The 23,476-nt window shown below is 55.7% G+C and overlaps 1 protein-coding gene across 2 annotated transcripts in view; it reads right to left on the reverse strand.

Annotated features, from left to right (window-relative positions):
- ITPK1 (inositol-tetrakisphosphate 1-kinase) overlaps positions 1–23,476 on the reverse strand; it is a 167,696-nt gene that overhangs the window by 60,866 nt on the left and 83,354 nt on the right. For both annotated transcript variants that reach the window (XM_080808815.1, XM_080808814.1), the window contains one exon: positions 6,654–6,779. In XM_080808815.1, coding sequence (XP_080664941.1) covers positions 6,654–6,779 — 126 coding nt within the window. The remainder of the gene's footprint in view (positions 1–6,653; positions 6,780–23,476) is intronic.

The following is a 23,476-nucleotide window of genomic DNA, read 5'->3' on the forward strand; positions in this document are numbered from 1 at the left end:
TCTCCCGAATCAGGTTAGAAGGCCCAGAACCACAAAATCATGCTGCTCCTGCCTCCACTCCATCCCTCCGGCGTGCGGCACCAAGCTCCAGGCTGGCGGCCGCCCAGTAAACAACTAGAGTGGACAGGGTTTGAGCCGGTGCAGCTGTGAAATCGTTTCTGGGGGTCGGGGGCAGAGCGGAGCCGTGGTCCCGGAGGTGATCACTGCTGCTCTCGGGCAGGGGACGCCGCAGCAATCAAGGTCCCATCCCATGCTGTCATCCTGGCACGTTCCCAGGGAGGCAGGCAGGGCCCCCGAGGCCCTGGCAGGGGGACTGGTGAGAGGCGGAGCTGGGCACAGTACCTAAGTCCCTTGACCTCCACCCAGCCCTGCCTCCAGAGTCACTGCCCGTCTCCGCTTCCGGCACAGAGGACACCTGTCATATGGGGGCATTTTCAGAACCACCGCGTTGCTGACTACAGTCACAACTAAGAACTCCGAGTTCAGCTGTGACGAGTAGTGCTAATCACGGAAACTCTTAAGAGCCAGAGCGTGCTTCGTGGGGTTCTCCTCCTCCTGCCACGACGACCTGTCTGCAGCCGCTCCGTCACCCCAGCTCCCGTCTGCAGTGGGGCCCAGCCGACCCTCCGATGATGGTGTCGCAGGCAGAAATGAGCCTGGGCCGGGCTCGGGGAGCCGCTTGTTAGTGCTACGAGCCAGTCCTCATACCCTGTCGCAGGAAGGGCCTCAAAAGCCATCCCCTCCGCCCTGCCCCAGTGTCAGAGGAAACTGGAGTCTACAGCCAGCATGGGAGGCAGAGGCCCCGCCTGAGCTCCAGGACCGACAAGCGCCCGGCACGGTTAGTAGCACACGCGGGCCTCCGGCAGCCCTGGGAGCCCTGCCCCTATTTTAGAGATAAAGAAACTGAAACGCAGGAGAAATGAGAAGACGTTCCCAAGGCCAGCAGGGAGAAGTGGAGGGGGAGCTCTGGACCCAGGCTACAGGCTCTGACATCAGTGTGCCTAACCACTGTGCCCTGGGGGGACGAGAGCCCGAAGGAGGAAAACGGCCAATTCGCGGACTCCAGACATCAACACGCGAGACAGACGGAGGGCTGCGGGGAAGACACACAGATGACCAAGAAGCACGCGGAGAGATGCCCGCCATCGTCAGCCATCAGGGAAATTTAAACCAAAACTCCAAGATGCTACCTCACACCCACTAGGATCGCTAAAATCAACATCAGATTAAGTGCTGGCAAGGAAGTGGAGACGCTGAAACCTTTATGCACTGCTGGCGGGGATGGAAAACAGTGCCGCACGAGGAAAACCAGGCTGGGGGTTCCCCAACCACGGAAACCGCCCCCACGTGACCCAGCGGTGCCCCGCCCCCCATGTGTATTCCCACAAGAAAGGAGAACGTGTACATAAGAGCTTACAGCAGTGTTTTTTAGGTTCTTTTTTTTGTTTTGTTTTGTTTTTTTTTTTTTGAAGAGAGAGAGGGATGCCTGGGTGGCTCAGTCACTTGAGCGTCTGCCTTCGCCTCAGGTCATGATCTGAGGGTCCTGGGATCGAGTCCTACATTGGGCTGTCTGCTCAGCGGGGAGTCTGTTTCTCCCTCTCTCTCTGCCCCTCCCCCTGCTCATGCTCTCCCTTTGTCTCTGAAACAAGTAAAATCTTTAAAAAAGAGAGAGAAAGAGGCAAAGAGAGAGAATCTTAAGCAGACTCCACGCCCAGCACGGAGCCTGACATGGGGCTTGATCTCACAACCATAAGGTCATGACCTGAGTGGAAATCACGAGTCAGACGCTTCACCAACTGAGCCGCCCAGGTGCCCCAGCAGTGCCATTCCTGATAGTCAGAACATGGAAACGACCTGTCAGCTGATGACCGGACACACAGTGTGTGTCTCCAAATGGAATGTTACTCAGCCATCGGAAGGACGGAAGAGACGATTCATACTATGACATGCGGCGGGGCCGGCGGGGCGGGGGGTGCCTGGAAAGCCTTATGCTAAGTGACAGCAGAAGTCACAGCAGCCAAGTATTCTAGGACCACATTCACATTAAAGTCCAGAATAGGGAAGCTATAGAGACAGAAAGTGGGGGTTGCCTAGAGCCAGCAAGGGAGGTGATAGCAAAAGATTCGGGGTTTTGGGGGGAAATGACGAAAATGTCCTAATGGACTGCACAGATCTACGAATACACCAAAACCCATCAGACTGTACACTTCAAGTGCGTGAGTGGTATGGTATGTGAGTTACAGCTCAATAAGTCTGTTTTTCAAGCTACGGGGTAGGGGAGGGGGAGCCGGGCTACTGAAGGTTTATTCTCAAAGCTGCTTCCTTCTGGGTAAAACCGACGTGCAAAGCGCGCGTTCCCTGCCTGCATCCACCAGGTGAGGAAGCAGCTCCCTTCTTGGATGCACGTCACACAATCCGACGGCCAGCCGGGACCCAAGAGGTGAGTGGGGCGTTGCCACGCACGGGCCTATGGGTGCCAGCCTGTCACAGCCCAGGGATCCCCGGGGGCACCGGGATGAGGATGGGGGCATTGCTGAGCCCCGAGGGGCATGAGCTCTCTCTTTACTGCAGACACCGCCAGGCTCCGATGACTATGGTGTCCTCGCTCCTCAGAGTTCGTCTTGCCTTGGCAATGGCCTCCTCCGAAGCAGGGCCTCTCTCATGCCAGGGAAATCTGATCTTATCGCCTCACCCCTGGCCTGCAGGATAAAGTCCAAGCTCCACAGCCTGGCAGGAAAAAGCCCTCTCCCTCCAACCTGTGCATCCTGCAGTCCCCCACCCCCTGGAGGCACCCCCACACGTACCCGACGGGCAGCACCGTCTGCCTCATGAACCCTCCTTGGATCCTTCTTCCAGCTGGAGCCATCTGCTCCCTCCTCTGACCCACCAGGGCGCGCTGCACCGAGCCAGCACCAACAGCACCCCGTCCCTTCACAAACACACGGACACAATTCCGACGTGGCAAGAATCATGTGTGGCAGTGGGGATCCCGGTGAGCTCAATGTGGGTGCGACCTCTGCCCCTGTGCGGCTAACCCCCAGATGGACAGACAGACAGTAGCAACCACTAGAGCATCAGGCACTTCCCAATGGAGGGAAGGAAAAGCAGAACCTTATGAGGGCCTAGGGTGGTGGGTGTGTCCTTAGAAAGGTCACCAGGGAGGCCTTCCTAAGGGAGGAACACCTGAGCTGAGAGCTAGGGGAGAAGAAGGAATCCCAAGCACGAGGATGGCTGGGGCAAAGGCACTGAGGTGGGCAAGAGTGCAGAGCTGGAGGGCCGGGGTGGGCCAAGGTGAGGATGCCGGGGGGAGGCCACAGGCAGATCACGCAGGCCTCAGGGGCCCAGTTCAAGACTGAATGAAGTCTTCATTATCGCTGCAAAGAGAAGGCACGGAACAGTCTGATGCCAGGAAACGTAGTGACTAAGTCTGTGTGTGCCCTAACTCATCACTCTGGGGGCTGTGGGGGCAGTTTCTGGTTTCCCCATCGGCCTCGCCTCCGGGCTAGGTCCTCACCTAGTGCTCCCGGAACACTTAACAATCTTCTAGCTGACCGAGATGGGGAAGAGCTGTCAGTTTAGACTCAGACCCCCCCACCCTTCCAAGCTCCTTCAGGGAAAACCCCAGGAAGATCCGCCTAGACAGCCCCACATGCCCCACAGAACATAACCACCGTGACCCTTCTGGGTGATTCTGGGGCTGGAAGGGGCTGCAGGAGGACTACCCCCCACCCCTCCTCCCAGGTTGCCTTGGCTATCACAGTGAGAAGGTTCTCCGTGCTCCCCAGAGGAAACAGATCAAGAGGGCAGAGCACCCTTGAGCATTGGGATGGGGACCCTCCCACCACCCCAACCCCACTGGCCTCCATGGGCAGGGCCCCCCCAGGTCTGTTCAGTGAGAGCTGACCCTTGGGCAGAGCCAAGGCGGCACCAGGCCGCTGGCTCCAAGTGAACCCCAGGGCAGAAAAACAACTGAATCATCCTGATGATTCTCCAAGCAAAGCTCTCTTGGGGCCAATATTTAAAAAAAAAAAAAAAAAAAAGGCTTGGGGAGGTGGTTTCTATGGCAACCTGTTTTAGTGATCTGCAGTGAACCCCCCAGGCCCACACCCTCCAACCTGTCCTCAAAGGCAGCCAGGAAAAAACCATTAACCTCTGAGCTCAGAGAATTCCTTTCCATCGCAGGCTGGAGGCTTCATGGAAGCATCCCAGGGGCAGAACGCTTTAGGGCTGTCAGAAAGACCTCAGAAACACCTCTTCCTCAGCTCTCTTCTCCTGGGACCTGAACACGGCATCTGGAGAAAGCCCTTCGAGATGAGCCCCTTCTGGGCCAAACCATCTTTCTCTGTTTCCTTACTCACACCAAAGGCAGAAAGGCCAGCTTTGCAGACCCAGGCCCTGGGCTTGGCTTCTCTGCCACGGACCCTGTGCTCCCTACCCACCCAAGCCAACAGCCCCTTGTTAAAGTCTTGCATGAATATTAAAACAGGAATCTGAAAACAAGTGGCATGACCAAGGTCACGTGCCAGTTTATCTGGTCTGGCTCTGAACCCTACAGGTCAACTCGGTCAGTGACTTGGTGGCAGGAGGGAGGCCGGGTGTAGCCGAGCGGGTCTCTCCCCTGGCCCTCACCCGGAGCCCCTCTGTCCCCCTCTTCACCAGCCCCCGCTGTCTCCTCTCTTCCCTAGGCCTCTGGAAAGCTCAGCCTATCACCCTTTTCCCCAAAGGATTATTCTCTTCACAAAGGAGGAAACGTCCCGGCCTTATCAGATATCCGGCTTCATGCTCGAGCACAGAGTGCAGTGAAAATTTATCCCAAAAATACCAAGGCTGGAAGGTTACACTGAGGTCACCTCAGTCATCTGAGGGCTGGCTGAGTTGTGTGTGCCCTGGCTGGGACAGACTCCAGGGACCCAGTCAAGGCTTCTAGGGGAAATGCACGCAGCGGCTGAAACCCTGAAGCCCCACGTCCCCGCACCCCCACCCCTGCCATGGTCTCCTGTAACCTTGTCTTCAACCCAGACCAGAACACGGGGACCCAGTTCTCCTTCACTATTTGGCCACCGCATGCCCGGGGCTGTGGGCACAGGTGTGACCACGGGAAGTGAAGGATGGGAGCCCCCCCTCTCGGGGCAGTCATTCCCAAACTCCCAGGGACTGCCTGGGAGCTACCGCCCTTGATGCTGGTGAACAGAGCAGCACAAGTAATAGCTGCGGCCGCCTCGAAGTCCCAGCGGCAGGAGCAGAATGCCTGCACGCTCAGCAAACATTAGGCACCTCTACATACATGGACATTCACTTCTCATGGCAACCTGGCCGTCCTAAGAACTAGGAACTATCCCCATTTTACAGAAGAGGAAACTAAGGCTCATGGAGGTCACATGATCAAAGTGGCCTTGACCTTCTACTGAGCACTGCAAGAACCACTTCACAGGCATGGCGTCGTGTGCTCTGACCAACGTTGTAGGAGGTTTTCCTGGTCCTGATACTGTCTCACAAATAGGAAAACAGGAGTTGTAGCGAGGTCAGGGAGGAGCCTTGGGTGCACCTTGCCCATGGCCCTGAGCCCTATGAAAGCACGAGGGACTTTGGGCCACGGGCAAGGCAAAGGCCCTGGAGAATAAGACATGGGGACAGCACCTGCCCCCCCGTCCCACAGGCAGGGGGCCACCAGCAGGGCCACGAGCAGGGCACAACTGCTTCCGGGCTGCTTGCACACGGGAAGTGGGACTCCGTGGCAGAGCCGGCCAAGAAGGGGGAGAGCCATGGGGAAGCAAGCAAGGGAGGCTGAGGTCACGACCGCGGACACAGCGGGGAAAGAAAATATTTCAGCAGGAGGGCTACTGTGTGGCCAAGGAGGCTAAGGAGAGTCCCCTTTGTGTGGCTACAGAAGGACAGGACATCAAATCTCCAATTATCACACACTGAAAAGCAACGCTCAAGCATCCCCTCCCAGCAGGGAGGCCCTCCACGTTGGCTATATTTCACTGATAATATGACTCTGTTTTTCAAGGGGACGAATCACGGTCTCGTCTACAACAGAGAAAACACAGGACAAGTCAGTGGGGACAAAGGCAGCACCTCCCAAGATGCTGGGGGGGGGGGTCACTGAGGGGTCAAGACCGTGGGGGGATGGGGGACGGGGGCAGGGAGGAGGGAACAGCCGCCATGCTCAGAGACCAGCACACAGGGGTCCAAGCAATGAGCATGGGGGCGGGGAGGGGGAACGCCGGTGTTCTCCACCAAGGCAGGACCCGGGGAGCTGGGCAGGCTGTTCTACCACAACAGCCCCCAGGGGTCCCTTTCTCAACACGAGGCAGGAGGGTCCCAGCCCCAGTGCCAACTCAGAACCATGGACCACGACTGTGTTTGCTGTGGAGGCGGAGGCCCCATCTAGACAGGGCAGCACTCTGATCAGTAACGCTCATCTACCCCGGCAGAGAGCGGAGGGCGAGCTGACCACACCCCGGCTGGATCCCGTCTGACACCCAAGGAGACAGAGGCCCTGGCAGGGAGGTGCCCACCCACAAGCACACATGCTGGGAGCAGCAGGACCACGACCCCGGACTAGATGGCTCAGATGGTTCAGATGAACTGAAGTTCTAGAAGCAGACAGGGCCATTCTGGGGCCGTCCCTCCTCACCGTCCCCGCTCACCTGGAACCTGTGCACCAGCTCCAGGGACTGGCTGTCGTTCTGGTCGGCTTCGAGGATGACATCAGTCAGCTTGTGGATGATGACGTCCAGGGGACCCTGCTCCTCAATTGGCCGGCTGAGGTTCAGCTGCCAGGGAAAGGCGGGGGGGACACGGAGAAAAAGAACAACTTCAGCACCTGAGCCCACTGCCCGGCTGTCTCCCCTCGACCCACCCCTGCCTGTCCCTGCGGCCCTGGGAGAGCGTGCAGGAGGAAGGCCGGCGCTCACGGGAAATCCAAGCAGGACAAAAGGCGCAAACCCACTAAGCTTCTAGAACTCCCCCAGGGCAGGCCCTGTGTGCGCATTTCTGTCTCCCCACAGCACCCTGGATACCCAAGACACACACGTGGAACCAAGGCATCTATGGGTTAAGCGACCGTCGCCGTGCCGTCGCTGTACAGAGAAAACATCTACCGGACATGCACGATCTGCTCAATGACCCTGATGTTTCAGGTTGGGAAACCAGAGCTCTGCGAGGCGAAGCCGAATGACTGAAGTCACACGGCCAGGTCTAAAGTGAGACCCAGGCAGGTACTCTTCCCCCGGAACGACAGTCTCAGCAGAGCTGCAATCCCCACGCCCCTGAGAGGCACCACCCTGAGAGACGGGCAGCTTGCGTTTCACCTTGAAATCCAGGCTCGTCCCAGAAACCGTGAGGGAGTGAAGGGTGGCCCTGCTGGCCCTGCCCCACAGGGGGCTCTGTTTGTTTTCTCAAGAATGCTGGGTTAGGGAGATCGAATCCCCAGGGAGCCAGACCCACCGGCTGACAGAGCGTCGGTGTCACCTGACCCCAGGGCCGGAGCACCTGCCAACAACCGGGCAGCCCGACAGCACGCTCCCTGACCCGCCAGATGTCTGCCGCCCGGCACGCGGCCACCACCAGCTGCAAGGCCAGGCCCCTGGAGGCAGCGGCGCCAGCCCGGCACCTGGCTGACCCCCAGGGTGGCCTCAGCAGAGGCCAGAGAATGTCACCAGCCCCACCCCACCCCCCCACACACACACCACCCCACCCCACCCCCACCCCCCGGCAAGCAGGGCTCCCTCCAGGATTCCAGACTGTTTCCAAGTTGCTAGTAAAGAAATCACAGTGTCTGCTCTGGGTAGGCATCGAGCTAGAAACGGTTTTTATTTTCCAACCACGTGATGAAAGGTGATTTTACAAATGAGAGTGGGGAACACGGACTTTTGGAATCCCAGCCCCTCTCACCCTGGGGTCTGACAGCGAGAAAGTGAAGGCGCTCAGATGCAGATCTGAAGCCTGGAGCAAGCTTGCCGTCCAGCGCAAGCCCCAGCCCCAAGCCCACTCTGGGCCCCGGGAGCCTGGGCTCTACAGCCGCAAGCAGCTGGCCGCCCTGTCCTCTGGCTTCTGGCCGAGCGGCCAACGGAGGCACAAGAGAATATGGGGGACAGGGGGAGAGAGATGTCCGGGTGTCTGCTCCCACCGTCCTCACACCCTCGCCGTATTTCTGGTAGCAGACAACCCCGTCAAGCAGGCAGCTCCACTCCCAAGCCCTCCACTGTCTCGAGGGTTCCCCTCCCCTGTCCCCTCGAGCCTGGGGTGGTGACAGTTTGCCACGCTGTGGGGGCCGCACCACACCTCGCTGGCGGCTCTGACCCAGCCCCCACCTTGTTATCCTCTCTTAGTTAAACTCTTGTCTCATCAAACTTTCCAAAAGTACCAGCTAAGTACCAATACTTAGCTTTCTTATGTCTTCCGAAAGTACCAGTATCTTAACTTTTTTTTTTTTTTTGGCCTGACAGAAAGAGATTTCCCCTACTTAAAAAAAAAAAAAAAAAACCTACGGACCTCAAAATAATACTGAAGGAGCCTCTTCCCACCACAGGGTGACTAGCCTGGATACAATCCAGCACAAGCTGGACTAGCTGAGAAGCCGGCCATTCCCTCCAGGGCTCCTGGATGGAGAAGGGAAGCAGCGCTTGCCGTCCTCACAGTCCCACTGTCACAGACCAGGACACCAAGAGGCCAGGGAAGAAAAGTCACCGGGTAAGGCATGGTGGTTGGGAAGTAGCCCGGGCAGGGGCAGGGCGGGAGTGGGGGGGAGGAGGCGGGGGGGGGGGGTGCTGGATGGAGGCCCAACAGCAACACCTGCAGACTGAGTGGGCAGCCGAGCCGCCAGGTGTCCTGTGCACCAGCCTGGCTCTTCATCCCCCACCCCCACCCCGGGCCTCAGTTTCCCCTCCAATACACACAGAAACTTGGGAGGATCCTTCTGCTTCTGCCCGTGGAGTCGGGATTACGTTCCCATCCAAACCCATTTCCTGGGGAAGACAAGCCAAAACAAGGAACAGAATTGGAAGGAAGGGGAGCAAAGCCAGTGGGAAGTGGCACCCTGAGCAGAGAAGCGCAAATTCTCAGAAGACGCCACGGATGCAAAGCTATTTTGGCTGTACCCGCGGCTCCACCGTGATGGGTATCACAAACGAGAAGCCAATCTTTTCAGACCGAGGCAGCTAGAAACAGCAGAGAACTGGGTCACATGGGTGAAGCCCCATCCCCGCCAGTGTGCACATCTCCAGGGAGGAGCTGCTGGGTCTCCTGTACGACATGAGGGGACAGAAATGTGTCCCAGGGGGTTTGGGGAAAGGAGATGCCCCTGGCTCATCCCAGCCTGGCACCGGCCTCGGGCCTACAGACCTGACAAGCAGGGGCTGTTTGGAAAATAAGCTCTCCACGCTCCCAGCCATTCCACGGAAGGTAAACAGTTGAGTTCTGGAAGCCGGCCACCTCCCTTTGTATATTTTCCAAGCATTTTTATGCCAGTAAAACCATTTCATGAGAACAGCAACTTGGGACACACATCAGGCCTGGTCTGGTCCTGGCTTGGCCGTCTGTCACTGCAGCATCTCTGCTGAGACCTGCCTGGAGTGGCTGCTGCCTCCAGAAGGTTCTCCAGCCCAGCTTCTCCTCAAGCGGCCGGATAAGCCACATTCGCCCTGAAGGGTCTATCCTCCTGCAAAGACCTCAAGGGGACTTGAGTCTCTCCTTGCTGGCTGGGAAGGAGAAGGAGGGCCCTCTGGGGCTGCCACTCGGGGGGGGGCTCAGGCAGGGTCCAGGCACACCACGGGAGAGCATGCCGGCTCCCAAGAACCCAGACACTGCAGAGGAGCAGACCCTGGTGGCCCAGGCTTCATGTCACAGATGGGGTGGGGAGGGGAGCTCAGACGGAAGGGAACTCATTTCAACTGTCGTTTTGCTTTTCTGACCACACTCTGCCCCCAGAAAAAGGGAACTTTCCCAGGGACTTGTTGTGGTCTGCAGAAGGGGTCTGATCTGTCCCTCAGCCAGTAACAAGGAGGTCTCAATGAAAGGGCCGCCCACTGGCCAGAGGAGGCCTGTGGGTGCCATGCTTCCAAGTCACGCCACCCTGTGAGGCCAAGGCTGGACGCTGTTCCGCAGAGAGCTCAGAGCTCAGGCTTCGGAGGGAACAAGGGCCCACTGTTCCCCTCGGAGACTATGACAGGAGGCTGGCTGGCCCTCGGGGAGGGCGGGAGGAGTTGGGACAAAGGCCTACAAAGCCCAGTGGCTGGAATGTGACCTCTGACTTCCGCAGCAAGCAACCCAGTCACGCCCAGCCCAGGATCCCAGGTGAGCCAGTGTCTGACGACCTCCGTGAGCCCCAGCAGCTGCTCAGGGGGCAGGAAGATGGGAGCAGCAGATGCCTGGAAACCCCCGTCGCAGCTCGGCTGCCCCAGGCTGGGCAGGTGATATAACTGCTCTGTGCCTCAGTTTCCCCATCCATAAAACGAGGCTGTTCCTACTCCCGACACTTCGACACTTCGTGGGCTGTTTGGGTGGGTTAGAACATTGCGTTTGCAAATGTGAGGCAGGGCTGATGCAGAGCGGATGCAGTGTTAACACCACTGAGTGCTCAGACGACGTCCTGCCGCAGCTCGCTCGCTCATTCATTCGACAAGCATTCTCTGCTTGTCCTGGGTGCCAGACACAGACAGCCCCCGCGCTCCCTTCTCGGGGCTGTCCATCAGTAACAGGACTGTCCCAGCACACTGTGGCAGCAGAACCAAGATACAGCTGCGTGCCGCTCTAGGTCCTGCCTGGGAGACGAGCTCCCTCTCCCTAGAATGTTCCCCGGCCCCACAGCCCTTCGTCCACACAGGGACCTCGCACTCATTTTCCAAGTCTCAGCTCCACAGTTCAATCCTTTTCCAGACTTCTCAATTCACTGCACCCCGAACAGGACGATGTGATGGCTGTCTGGTCTCACCCAGAGCCCCAGGACCCTTTGCCTCTCCCTCCACGACTGCAACCTCACTTCCCAAGATAAAGTCATTGCTCTAACTGACCCTGCCACACCAGATCCTGAGATCCCCAACAACCAGCGCTGAGCCTGGCCTCCCCAGGACCTAGAATGGTGGCTTGAGGTAAGAGGAGCTTGCCGAATGTGTGCTAAATGCCACTGATGTTTCAAAGAACAAAGTGAACATTGCAGACCAACTAGAAGGCACATTCCACGAAGCAGGGGGATTCCTTCCAGCCACGGGGGTTAGAAACAGCCTCCTGAGAAGGAGGGAGAGGGAAAAATGGAGCAAGGAAGGTATAATGCAGGCAGCAGGAGTGGCTGCAGAAATCATCTGCATTCAATTCTCCACTTGCACTTGGGCAACTAAAAGTGCCTGTTAAAAGTGCCTGGGGGGCCACAGGCTACCGTTTCTGCAGAAAGAGCTGGTCCTACAGACCCACTGGGCCGGCCCCCTGGGAGGGAAGGCCTAGGACCACCCCTCTCACGCTGCATCTACAGGTTGGAAATGGGATCCTAGAGGACCAGGCACGACTGGAGTTGTGCTATAGTGTGAACACCTAATAAATCCTGAGTGTGTTAAGGTAAAATATGGAGGTTGTAGGCTTGAACAGTTAGCCCGCCCTAATACAGTCCCCCGAGGAGAGAGCGTGTATGCAGTGGAGGACAAGGATACCCCAACAGAGGCTTCCAGACGTCCCCAAACTTCCACACGTGCTTCCCTGATGGGATCAATAACCAGCTAGATAGGAAAGAAATGTAAAACCATCTCTGGGGCTCATCAGGGAGGCAGGGGGCCTGGGAGAACGGGCTCCCCGCCTCTGATGCTGGGGCTGCTCATCCCTTCTGGACGCAAGATGCGAGGTGTTCTGTGACTGCAGAAGTCTGGGCTGCCGAAAACAACCCATCCCTCTCTGAACGGACAGCCAGGCTGCGCGGGAACCAGCCCGGCGACAGGACCACCCTCCCGCAGCCCCCGCCTCTAGGCAAGAAGACCCACTGCCCTGTGGCTAGGGTGTAGCTGTTGCACACTCACCCAGAGTCGGGCCCTGTCCTTTTTTTTTTTTTTTTTTAAGATTTATTTTTGAGGGAGGGAGAGGGAGGGAGCGCGAGAGGCAGGAGGGGCAGAGGGAGAGGGAGAATCCGAAGCAGAGTCCCCACACAGCACGGAGCCTGACCGGGCCCTGTTCTAAGCACCTGACGTGCACTCGCTCATACAGTTCTTCCAACAGCCTGAGATCAGGACCCACGAGAGGCACAGCGGTCAAGTAACATGCCGCAGACCTCGCGGCTCATGCCGACTCTTCACTGTTCCCAGGCAACAGCACGGCCGTGGAATCAGTCCGAGGGACGCCCCGGCTGCGGGCACCGTGTCCTGTTCTACTGAGGACAGCTCCGTGGGCCTCCAGATGGGAGCTGGTCACCAGGAAGGCCGAGCCACGAGCTTTCAGCCCTATCTCCTGTCCGCCAGCGAAGGGAGAGGGACTCAAAAACTGAGTTAATGCTCAACCATGCCAACATGATGAAGACGCCGTAAAAAAATCCCAGAGGTGCAGAGCTCGGGGAGGTGTTGAAGCACGGCGCGCTCCAAGGGAACAGGGAGCTTGGCATCCCTTCCCACAGACCCTGCCCTGTGCCTCCCTTCCAGCTGGATGTCCAACCAGACCCTTCATCACAGCTTTTTATAATTAGCCAGCAAGCAGGAAGCAAATTGTTCCTAAGTTCTAGGAGCTGCTCTGGCAAATTAATGAAATCCGAGAAGGGGGTCCTGGGACCCTCCGACTGAGAGCTGCCTGGCTGGTCAGGAGCACGGGTGACAAGATGGACTTGAGAGCGGCTTCTGGGGGCGGGGGCAGGGGTCTTGCGGGACCAAGCCTTTCGCCTGTGGGACCTAACACTACCTCCAGGCAGAGGTAGTCAGAACTGGGTTCCAGCCACCGACACCCAGCTAGGGTTACAAGACTGCCCGGTCAGGGGTGAGGGCTCCCACACAGCCGGTGTTGGAAGTGTTCTGAGTGTGTAGTAAGCGTGACAGTAAAGGACAAGGGCAGGAGGTGTGTTTTTCTTACTCAATAGTGCACGCCATAAATGTCAGCTATTATGTTTTCCTTATTCCTACGGTTCACATTATTACTGACCAGTGGAAATTTCCCTGACTCTCTATCAAGCAGGGTGCAAGCACAAGCCAGAGTTTGAATTTCACAAAGCTCCGTCCCTTGTACTGACTCACATGAGACTCCTCAAAGCTGCTGCCACCGTGAAATTTACTGTCGTTGTTAGTAATGGTCAACATTTATAAAGTCCCTACTTTGGGCCACAGACTAAGCTCACAGGAGCTTACTACATGGTGCAGCTGAGGACACTGAGGCACAGAGAGGTTAAGTCATGGGTCCAGGGTCACAGAGTTACAGCTGCCTGGGACCCGGGTCTTCCTCCTGCCCAAGCCAGACAATTAACCTCTAAGCCAAAAGGTGCCCTGGGTGCCTGGTGTTTTCCTCCCATCCCCTTCTCCCCTAATTCACTCCTGCAGTGTGGTATGTTTTCAGCAGTGACTTCAAATGGAAGTTACTAGATGAAAAGTTTGGTCTCAACCAGGGTCCAGACAAAACAGCCTGGATGAAAAGTGAGTGGGCGCGACTCGGCTGGATTCCCCTGTGCTTTCCACGGAGCTGGGTTATCTGGGACAGAACTAGCACATCTTCCACCTTTAAAGCCTCACTATGTAGGAGCAGGTGTCTGCTGAAGAAGTAGGGTCTGGTGCCCCATGATCAGACTTCCGAAGGGAGCCGAGCCTTGGAGGGTGCAGCACCAGCCACATCTTTTCAGCAAGGTTGGTTCCAAAAGACAAGTCGGGGACAGCAGACTGAAGGCTTTTCCCCAGCAAGAGCAACTCTCGTTCCCCAAGGAGCCCAAAGGGGCCCTCAGAGAGGACAGGAGCTGGAGGTCACCTGCAGCTGGCCACCAAGATCGGCAGGCTGGGCTGAGGACAGAGCCTGTCACCGCGGGAGCCCCTGGCCCAGGTTGGGGAGCGGGACTGTCGCCAACACTCTCTGACCCAATTCCCCAATTTCTCAGTAACTGGTTTCCAGTTACTGGGTAATAATAACAAACAGCGATCTGGTTAAGGCCAAAGAGTGAACAGCCTTTTTCCCCCAGAAGATGAGGGGCCAAGCTGATGAAATGATAACAGGACAGACGGACCTTACAGTTCCAAAGTTCCGGGCATTTGCAAGCTGACTATTTCAAAGAGCCAAAAAGCTTACACCCACTCAGCAAGCGTGGCTCCTTGAGAAAAGGGCTGACCCCAGGTTCTTAGGAACTAAGAAAAGCCTGGCCCTTGTCCAGTGCTAGGGAGCCAGGTTCAAGAGTAGATTGAAAAGACAAATGCAATCATACCCTTTGACCCAGTAAGCCAACTCCTGGGATGCTGGCCTAAGAAAAAAAATCAACAGGTGAAAAAATCCCTCCGGCCCATGGAAATTCGCTGAGGCTCTATCAACAAAAGATAGGACACAGAATACATGTCCCCGAAAGGGGGTCTGGCTAGGTAACAACAGACATACCCACACCGGAAGATATTAAAGAATTATTGGGCAGACGGGGCCTAGTGGAAACAAGTGTGGGGGGGGAGGGGGTCCCAACCACGTGAACCCACGAAGCTGGAAAAGAAACACACACCAGAATGAGAGAGGAGCCTGGGCACAGATGACCCATCATGGGAATAGCGGCCCATCGGGACACATGGCAGGATGCACTTCCTGGTTTCCTTGCCACGGTGCGGTCACGTGACTGGTTCTGGCCAAAGAGCCGCGAGCCGGTGAACCCTGGCCTCCTGGCACAGGGTTCCCCTGCAAGTGCCAGGGCCTCCTGAGCGCTCTCCACGCTGGCACAGGACTGGCAACGTTCGAGGTAGAGCCTTGGATCTCGGCGCACTTGTGAACCGAGGCCCCAGCTGACCCCCACAGACACATGGCGTGAGTAAGCCACAACAACCACATTTTAAGCTGCAAAGATTTGGGGTTTCTTTATGCAGCACACGCTAGTCCTAACAGTGTGCCCTGCAGGTTTCTCTTTTCTCATTTGTTCAAACAAAAGGAGTGTGGAAGGGAAGGGGAGGGAAAGCTAATGAGAGCAAATGGTAACTTCCAGGTAACTTCCTGGGTGGAGACCGGGCTTTTGTTGGTTTTTTGTTTTTTGTTTTAAGATATAATTCAGTATTTGGATGAAATATGACAACAGGGATTTATCCTGTAAGGGGGAAGATTAAATGTCCAATCCCCTCGGATTGGAAGACAGAAACCTTGCATGGAGCCGCGCCGTGACATGGCTGTCCTCCAGCATCCCCAGAAGAGCCCCAAAATCGGCCCGATGAGTCCCTTGAGCCTGTGTGGCTCAGCTAAGTGGGCTGCTTCCAGCGTGCGATGGTTCTCCGCAGCAGCTGCTGGCAGGAGTCAGGGCAGTGGAAACCAAACCCCCCTGTTAGGTGCTAGGCACCAGCCTGGTCCTGACCTGAGGGGAACACGCAAACCACAAGCTGGTGAAATAGAAAGAAAACAGCGTGGAAAGGACTGGCAGATCTGGACCCATGGGAAGAAGAGTCAAAGGTCATGTTAACAAAGGCTGACTGCAGAGAGGGAGAGTCGGGATGGGGGGTGGTGCCCCCCACTTAATTCCCTGTCCCCATGCCAGAGGGGGGAATCCAGAGCCCTTCCGCCCTTAGCACACCCTGCTCCACTGTGGGCCAATTCTTTCCCTGAGCCCCCACAGGCCCAGAGGTGCTGTGCTAAGCACACCCCTTACCCATTTCATCTAACTCCTAAGATGTCCCTAGGACGCAGGGGAGGCTGTTACCACTGGACAGAGGAGAAGAGGAACATTCTAGGGCACAACACACCCCAACTGAGGTTGTATAAGCAGTAAGCAAGTAGGGGAGACAGTCTCTGTCCCCCAGTCCCTTTGGCTCCAGGACAGGTGTTCCTAAGCCTTCTGCTTTCCTTAGGAAATGGACAGGCTGGAGAGACCTCATTCCTCGAGGTCACAGCAGGGGGCTGGGGTGGCCACCACGTGCTCTAAGACATGGTCTGCAGGGCTGCTCCCACCCACCAGGACTGGGGGCAGGACTGTCCACCTGGGGTCACAGCAATGTACAGGGCCCCCCACATGGGGTCTGGCCCACAGCTCCAAAAAGGGCAAGATAAATATGGGAATTCATATATGAGAACAGTGGCATCTGAAAACAGGGGATAAAAGACGGATTATTAATAAACATCACCGGCAGGATTTAGTATCCACCTGGGAAAAAATACATATATGGAGACACACACCTTCCTGTCTTCCACCAAGACAAATTCTAGGTGGAACAAAGATGTAATGATAAAAACCGAAAACAGAAATACTTGGAGGAACCACGAGGTAATTTGAAAAATAATTTAGGGCATGAAGAACCAAAAAAAGGAAAATACATTCTGAATCGTAGAAAACTAGAGATTGCTTTTGGGGCAAAAACCACCTCAAGTCAAGTTCAAAGGGCGACAGAGTGAGGACGTTAAACAGGTGTCAGCAGCGCCCTCAGTGGGGGGCCTTCACGCCTGCCGAGTGGGGGTGCTGGCCTCAGGCCCCTTGGCTTGGAGCCTCTGTTGAGTGGACAGTGGCATGCTGTGTTGGCGGCAGGCAGAACGGAAAAATCCAGAATCCAGACCCCCGACACGCTCAATGGTGCCTCCACTCTTTTCCTATGTTAACCCCCACATTTACTTTGCCCACTTTGGATTCTCCGTTAATGTGTGCGGTCTCGTACCAATACCGCATTGGTCTGGCTTTCTTTTTGTCCTCCCCCACATTATTTTAATTACAGTAGCTGTACGATACAGTTTTACACCTAGAAAAGCTAGCTCCCCCTCTTCAGTCTTCTTTTTTCAGAGTTTTCTTGAGAGTCATACTCATTTCTTTTTCTTTTTTTTAAGATTTTATTTATTAAAAAAAAAGATTTTATTTATTTGCTTGAGGGAGAGAGAAAGAGAGACAGAGAGAGCACTAGAAGGGGGAGAGGCAGAGGCTGAGGGAGAAGCAGGCTCCCTGCTGAGCCAGAAGCTAGACGTGGGGCTCGATCCCAGGACCTGGAGATCATGACCTGAGCCGAAGGCAGACACTTAACTATCTGAGCCACCCAGATGTCCCTCATTTATTTTTTTCTGCATGTCTTCTAGAACAGAACTGGGACTGGGGGGAAAGTCACGTTGATGGGCAACTTAGGGGAAACTCATGGTTTGAGGTTGAGTCTTCCTACTGAGAACATGGTATCCTGCCGTATGTGCCGACTCCCATCACAAATGAGCTCCAACAAATTGCTAAGAAGGAAACACCACCACAGAAATAAAAATGAACAAAGAAATGTTCAGACTTGAGTACAGAGAAGTAAATAATACAGCTCCAAAGTGCATACGTGTGAGAAAATGCTAAACATCACACAGGAGACCAAAGCAAATTGTAATTGCACTAAGATACCACGTTCCACCCACCAGATTGGCTAAAAGTCTGAGAAATTGGTAATACGCCCTCTTGACTGGGGTGTGGGGAAACAGAGACTCAAACCCAAGGCGGGGGGGATGCAAATTTGAATCATCGCCACAGGAAGCAAGTTGGAAGTATCGGTCTCAACTGTAAGTCAGTCACACACTCTCTGGTCAGCAGGTTCGATTCTAGGAACTGAGCCCAAGTGAGTCAGGCATTGCTACTTTATTTGCTATGCCTGGCTGCACTGGGGGGGGGGGGGGAGGAGGAAGTAAAGGAAGGGGAAAGGAGGAAGGAGGAGGGAGAGAGAGACAACAGTCCATCAGGAGGGACGGACTGAGGCACCTACAACACCATAAAGAAGAATGGGGACTGTCTTCTGCACTGAGGAGAGATTTCCAAGAAGGTACAGATCACCAAGGACAGAGCAATACGTATGGGGAGAAGAAAAGACGGACGTGCACGCTGCTTGTACACGAGGGCACATCTCAGGAAGGTCACAAGGAGCCGGTCAAAGTGGCGCCCTCCAGAGAGTAGGACCAGGGGATCCGGGGGACCAGTGTGGGCTCTTTTTCATTTCCCACCAGTGAGACGTATTACTTACATAACTTTTTTTTTAATCACCAGGTGAGCAGTACATACAAAGATCATGTGTTTGGGGTCAGACCCGAATCTAAACCCAACCGGTATGTATGTAACATACACTGAGCACCTACTGTGTGCCAGACGTTGCTGTAAGCATGGGAATCATACCCACAACCACCTGGGAGGCGAGACAATCTTACTCCCATTATACAGATGAGGACCCCAAGGCTTGGACAAGGTGGACAACGTGCCCCGTTCACACAGCTAATGGAGGGGGGGTGCACTCCCAGGGCCATAGATGTGGGAGATGACTGGACAACAAGACTCCAGTGACTAAAGCTCCAAACACTTGGGACATGGATGCTTCAAGAATGCACGCGGGGACAACCACAGGCACACGCACTCTCGTTACTAGTTGCCTGGGTCTTGGAGCACACGCTAGCCACCCAGGAAGCAATGGGGTCGCCAACTGTAAAGGGCGATGGGTTCCACTGCTGTCCTCCTGGTCCCATCCCCAACTCCTACACAGAAATGGCTCATTCTCAGTCATGTCCACTAACCAGCCTGCTTTGGCTGGTTTGGTCAAGAGTAGCAAGGGGTTCACTGAAATATTCTCCCAGCTCACAGTGTAGGTGTCAAAGCCACAAGGAATCCTGGCCTTCTTCTCCTCAACCACTGGCTAGAGATGCCGGTGCTCTGTCCCCAGAGAGAAGTGGAGAAGAAGGAGGAGCTGTTCTGGGCTTTCCACGATCGGACCACATTAATGGGAAACTGCAGCCCTATGGGCCCAGGCGAAGACAGTTCAAATCTCTGACTTGAGCCACGCTGCTAGAGACAAGCACTCCAGAAGGAGAGTCACACGATAAGAAGAGCCCAGAGTCCTGGGTTACAGCCTGGAAAAACCATCATCCTCCATCAGGAAGTGACACAAGCAAGAAACAGAACCTTCGCTGTGTTAAATCTGAGCTATCGGGGATGTTCGTTGTAGTGGCTTAGCTTAGTCTATGCTGACAAACACATCCAGGCACAAAAATCTCTGCCCCAGGTGTCTATCACCATGTGTCCAACGCCAGCTCTCTGGTACTGGGAGCAAATGGAAGCAGTGGACAGAGTCTGGGCCTTCAGTCAGTGACGGTCAATCCCTCTGAGCCTCTGTTTCCTCATCTGTAAAATGGAGCCAATGACACCTGCCCCCAGCATTGGACAAGACAGTGCTGGTGAAGCCCAGCACTACGCCAGGCCTACAGCAGGCCTTCGAGCAAGCAGGATCCCCAGGACCAGGCCACCGGCTCTCCCTTCCTGGAGATTTCTCTACTCTTAGTGCCCCTAGACCCTCCTCAGTCAGTTTTTACCGGGCCCTCTCCCATTGATGCCAACCAGTAACTGCCATTCAGGTTCAGAATGGACTTTCCCGAATGCACTGGTTCCCAAGCATGATGCTTACACCACCAGCGAGCTGCAGAAGAGTTCTCCACGGCCTGTGCATCCTTGCTCAGGTCAGGGACTGTGCCCTGTTCCTCCCTGTGATCCCCACGTGGCCTGGCACAGGGCCTGGCTTTGCGAGGAGCCAAAAACATGCACTGAATCGAATCCCCGAGGCTGAAGGCTCCTAGCATCCATCCACACACTGGCACAGGCTTCTAACATCCTTCCACACGCCGGCCGGAGGCTCCTAGCATTCATCTACACGCCGGCCGGAGGCTCCTAGCATCCATCCACACACCAGCGAGAATCCAACCACACACCGACCGGAGGCTCCTAGCGTCCATCCACATACCGGCCGGAGGCTGCTGGCATCCATCCACACACCGGCCAGAGGCTGCTAGCATCCATCCACACACCGACCGGAGGCTCCTAGCATCCATCCACACACCAGCCGGAGGCTGCTAGCATCCATCCACACACCGGCCAGAGGCTGCTAGCATCCATCCACACACCGACCGGAGGCTCCTAGCATTCATCCACACACCCGGCCATTCACACAACGTTTACTGAGCACTTACAGAACCACTCCTCCAAGTACATGTTAGCTGCTTTCTCCACGAAGATAACGAGACAGAAAGAGACCAGGTAACCTGTCCAAGGTCACTGCCAATAGGGGGCAGGCCCAAGGGATTTCTGATCACAAACTCACCCACCCCTTTCCCCAGGGCCACCGCACCTTCAGCACACTGACCCTCCTTGGGCCTGGGCCCCCCCAAGGCCTCTAAGCTTAGTAGGCCTGTGGTGGGCTCAGGGGATGCTCCATGAGAGTTTTTCAGAGACTTCTCGAGTCCCAAAGGGCTGCAGACGCTCTGAACCTGGCAGGGCTAGAAAGCAAAGAGAGCCTCTGAGTGATGGAGAAAGCAAAAACACACAAGCCCAGGGGAGGGACAAGGTGACGTGGACACCCTAGTCCCAGCCCAGGACCTACACCTTGCAGAGGGCTATGGCTTACGTGGAGTCCAGGGGCGGGAGGCTGCCGGCTTTACAGCAACCATGTTCTTAGCCAAGCCAATGGGCCACGATGCTGGGGACTAGAGACAGCGGGGCTCCAACCACGACACAAAGGGGCAGTGGGAGGAGCCGCACACCTTGGCTGCAACACAGTTTCCTGTGCCTGAGTCTTGTCCTCCTGTGCAGACCAAGAGGGTCTTAAGGGCCCCCGTGTCTAGGTGTCGACAGCTGAGCAAGGCGCAGGATGAGAGAGTCACCGGACACTGACCCTCTGAGACCTACGAGGTGGACAAGGAAAGGAGGCACAGGGACGGGGATGCAGTCCTGCAGACAGGCTTCAGCTCACCTCACCTGACTGTCCCCCAAAGCTGACAGCCTGAGGGGCCATGGGTCAGAACTCCCAGACAGATGAATTCAAATGCAGTCAGCAAACCCCTGCCAGCACTGCCCACCCCCCCCCACCGCGCTCTCCCTGCACTTCCTGCAGAGGATTTCCCACTAAGTACGACTGACCGACCTGCATCCCTATGTCCGCCCCAGACAGTGAACTTGAGGTTGGTGTCCAGTGCCATGTGGCATCCTCCTGACCCTCCAAAGCCTCACATACACACAGCGTGCTCAGCACCGGTGGGGACGGAGGTGAGGAGAGCGCCCGGCGGGCCACCAGGGTGAGTACCTGCTTTCAGCAGAAATGACGGGGAAATGCAAAAATACAGCGAGTCCCTTGACAAACCCTTAAAAGATCAAGAAAGCAGTAATAGCCACCCTCGTGGCTGCTCTTTCGGGTTTGAACAGAACAGAAACCGCTACCAGTTCACGAATCATACATAAAGGACCGTCCTTTGTTCGGTTCTTGTTTTCGCGAAACCTCGGTTTGTGTGGGTGGGAGACCCGCTTTACAGGCTGCGTTTTCGTCCCTGCAGTCGCGCATTCACCCGGGCATGCGTACATTCATTCACTCCTGTGAGTCGGTCCTTGGTGCCTGGCATCGCCCAAGCTCTGAAGACACTGTGGCAGACAAGCTGGCCAAGTCCCTGTTCTAAGGATTGCATACTCTAGGTCACACACTCTGCAAACATACAGACACACACACGATAACCCCAGGTGTCCACCAAGCATTCCATCAATAAAAGCAGTGTAAAGAGCATGATGGGAAGGTAGGGGTCCCCATCAGGGAAGGCCTGTTAAGGGTTTGGTTGTGTTCCCCAAGAATGTTCCACTCACATGCTATCCCCCAGTATCTCAGGACACAACCTTATTTGGCACGGGGTCATCGCAGATGCAACCGGTTAAGATGAGGGCGTCCTGGAATAGGGAGGGCCCTGCATCCACTGGGACTGGTGTCCTTACCCCAAGGGGAAAGGTGGACACAGACATGCACTCAAAGGAAATGTCACGTGAGGATGAAGCTGGAGGTCACATCGATGTATCTACAACCCACAGAAGGCGGGCAAAACCAGACACTGGCTGGGGGAGGGGCACGGACTGCGTTCGCCCTCACGGCCCCAGAAGGTACCAGCTCTGCCCATGCCTGGTCTCAGCTTCTGCCTCCAGAACGGTGGGACAACTCGCTGGCTGTGTAGGCCTCACGCTGTGGAAATGTTACAGCAGCCCAGGGAAATCAGGGAAGGCTCCCTGAGGAAGCACCGTCCGAGCAGAGACCCGAACAAGAAGAACCCAGGAAAGAGCCAAGGGAAGGGAGTTCCCAGGAAGGAGAAAAGCCAGTGCGGGACCCCAAGCAGAGGCTGCACCGAGTGGGTCTCAGGGCGAGGGGGGGCGAGGAGAGGGGGCCGTTTGTGAAAAGCCTCCGAGGGCCAGATCGGGAGCTGGGAATGTGTTCGAGGGCGGGGGGTGGGAGTTGTAGGGGGCCACTGGAGGGAGTTGGACAGGGAGCGGTGCTCTCGGCTCCCTTTGGAGAGAACACTCTGGAAATTAACACAAGTGAGGTGTCCACACGTCGCCTAGGACATGTTGTAAGCACTAATACTCGGCACTCAGGTGCTGTCATTTTTACAGCTCCCACGGAATTAGGGGCTTATAGGTAAGAACTTCGAACTCTGGGATGCTTCGAAGACAGTCCCTCATCTGTAACGGGGTCCCTCATCTGTAAGGGATGTGGGCCCAGTCTTTAATATGAGAGCCCCAGATCCCACTGAGGCCTCCGGGTCTGGCTCCAAGAACTCCTACCATGAGAAGAGCCGCCCAGCTCTCACTGGGAACCCCACTTCACGTCCCAAACCACGCTCCCTTCTTCCCCACCCGACCCTGGCTCGCAGCCCAGGCTGTTTTTCTCGGCTGACAACGGAAAACACATCTCCATGTATCCTTTATCTCCACGTTCCTCCCAGAATGGCAACGGGCAGCTCAGGCCACAAACGGCTCAGCATTCTCTGAGCCAAAAATACATACTCTCTGCGTACCCCTTCAACAATAAGGCAGGAAAACTTTGAGTCAAACTTCTACAAAGCCCGCACAGATTATATTTTAAGCCCCAAAGCAGTACTCTTTCTATATTCACTCAGTTCCAGTCCAAAAAGACCATTCCTTGAGGCAGTTTCCAAACAGGCATTTGATGTACTATTAATGGAGCTTTAAAAAAAAAAAGAAAGAAAAGAAAAGAAACATATTCCATGAAGAAGAAAAGTCCGGGACTCAACATCGCTTGAAAAAGTGCTGCCTTGGGTCAAGTTCAACAGGTGTCTTCAGCACAGCACTCCGTGGGTACTTAAAAATGCTCGTAGGGGCGCCTGGGTGGCTCAGTGGGTTAAGGCCTCTGCCTTCAGCTCAGGTCATGATCCGGGGTCCTGGGATCGAGCCCCATATCGGGCTCTCTGCTCAGCAGGGAGCCTGCTTCCCCCTCTCTCTCTGCCTACTTGTGATCTCTGTCTGTCAAATAAATAAATAAAATCTTAAAAAAAAATGCTCGTATGTGCTAGAGAGCGACACCTCACCTGGGAGAATTCTCGGGAATAAGGC

Source organism: Martes martes (genome assembly GCF_963455335.1).
Source record: "Martes martes genome assembly, chromosome: 7".
NCBI lineage: Eukaryota > Metazoa > Chordata > Mammalia > Carnivora > Mustelidae > Martes > Martes martes.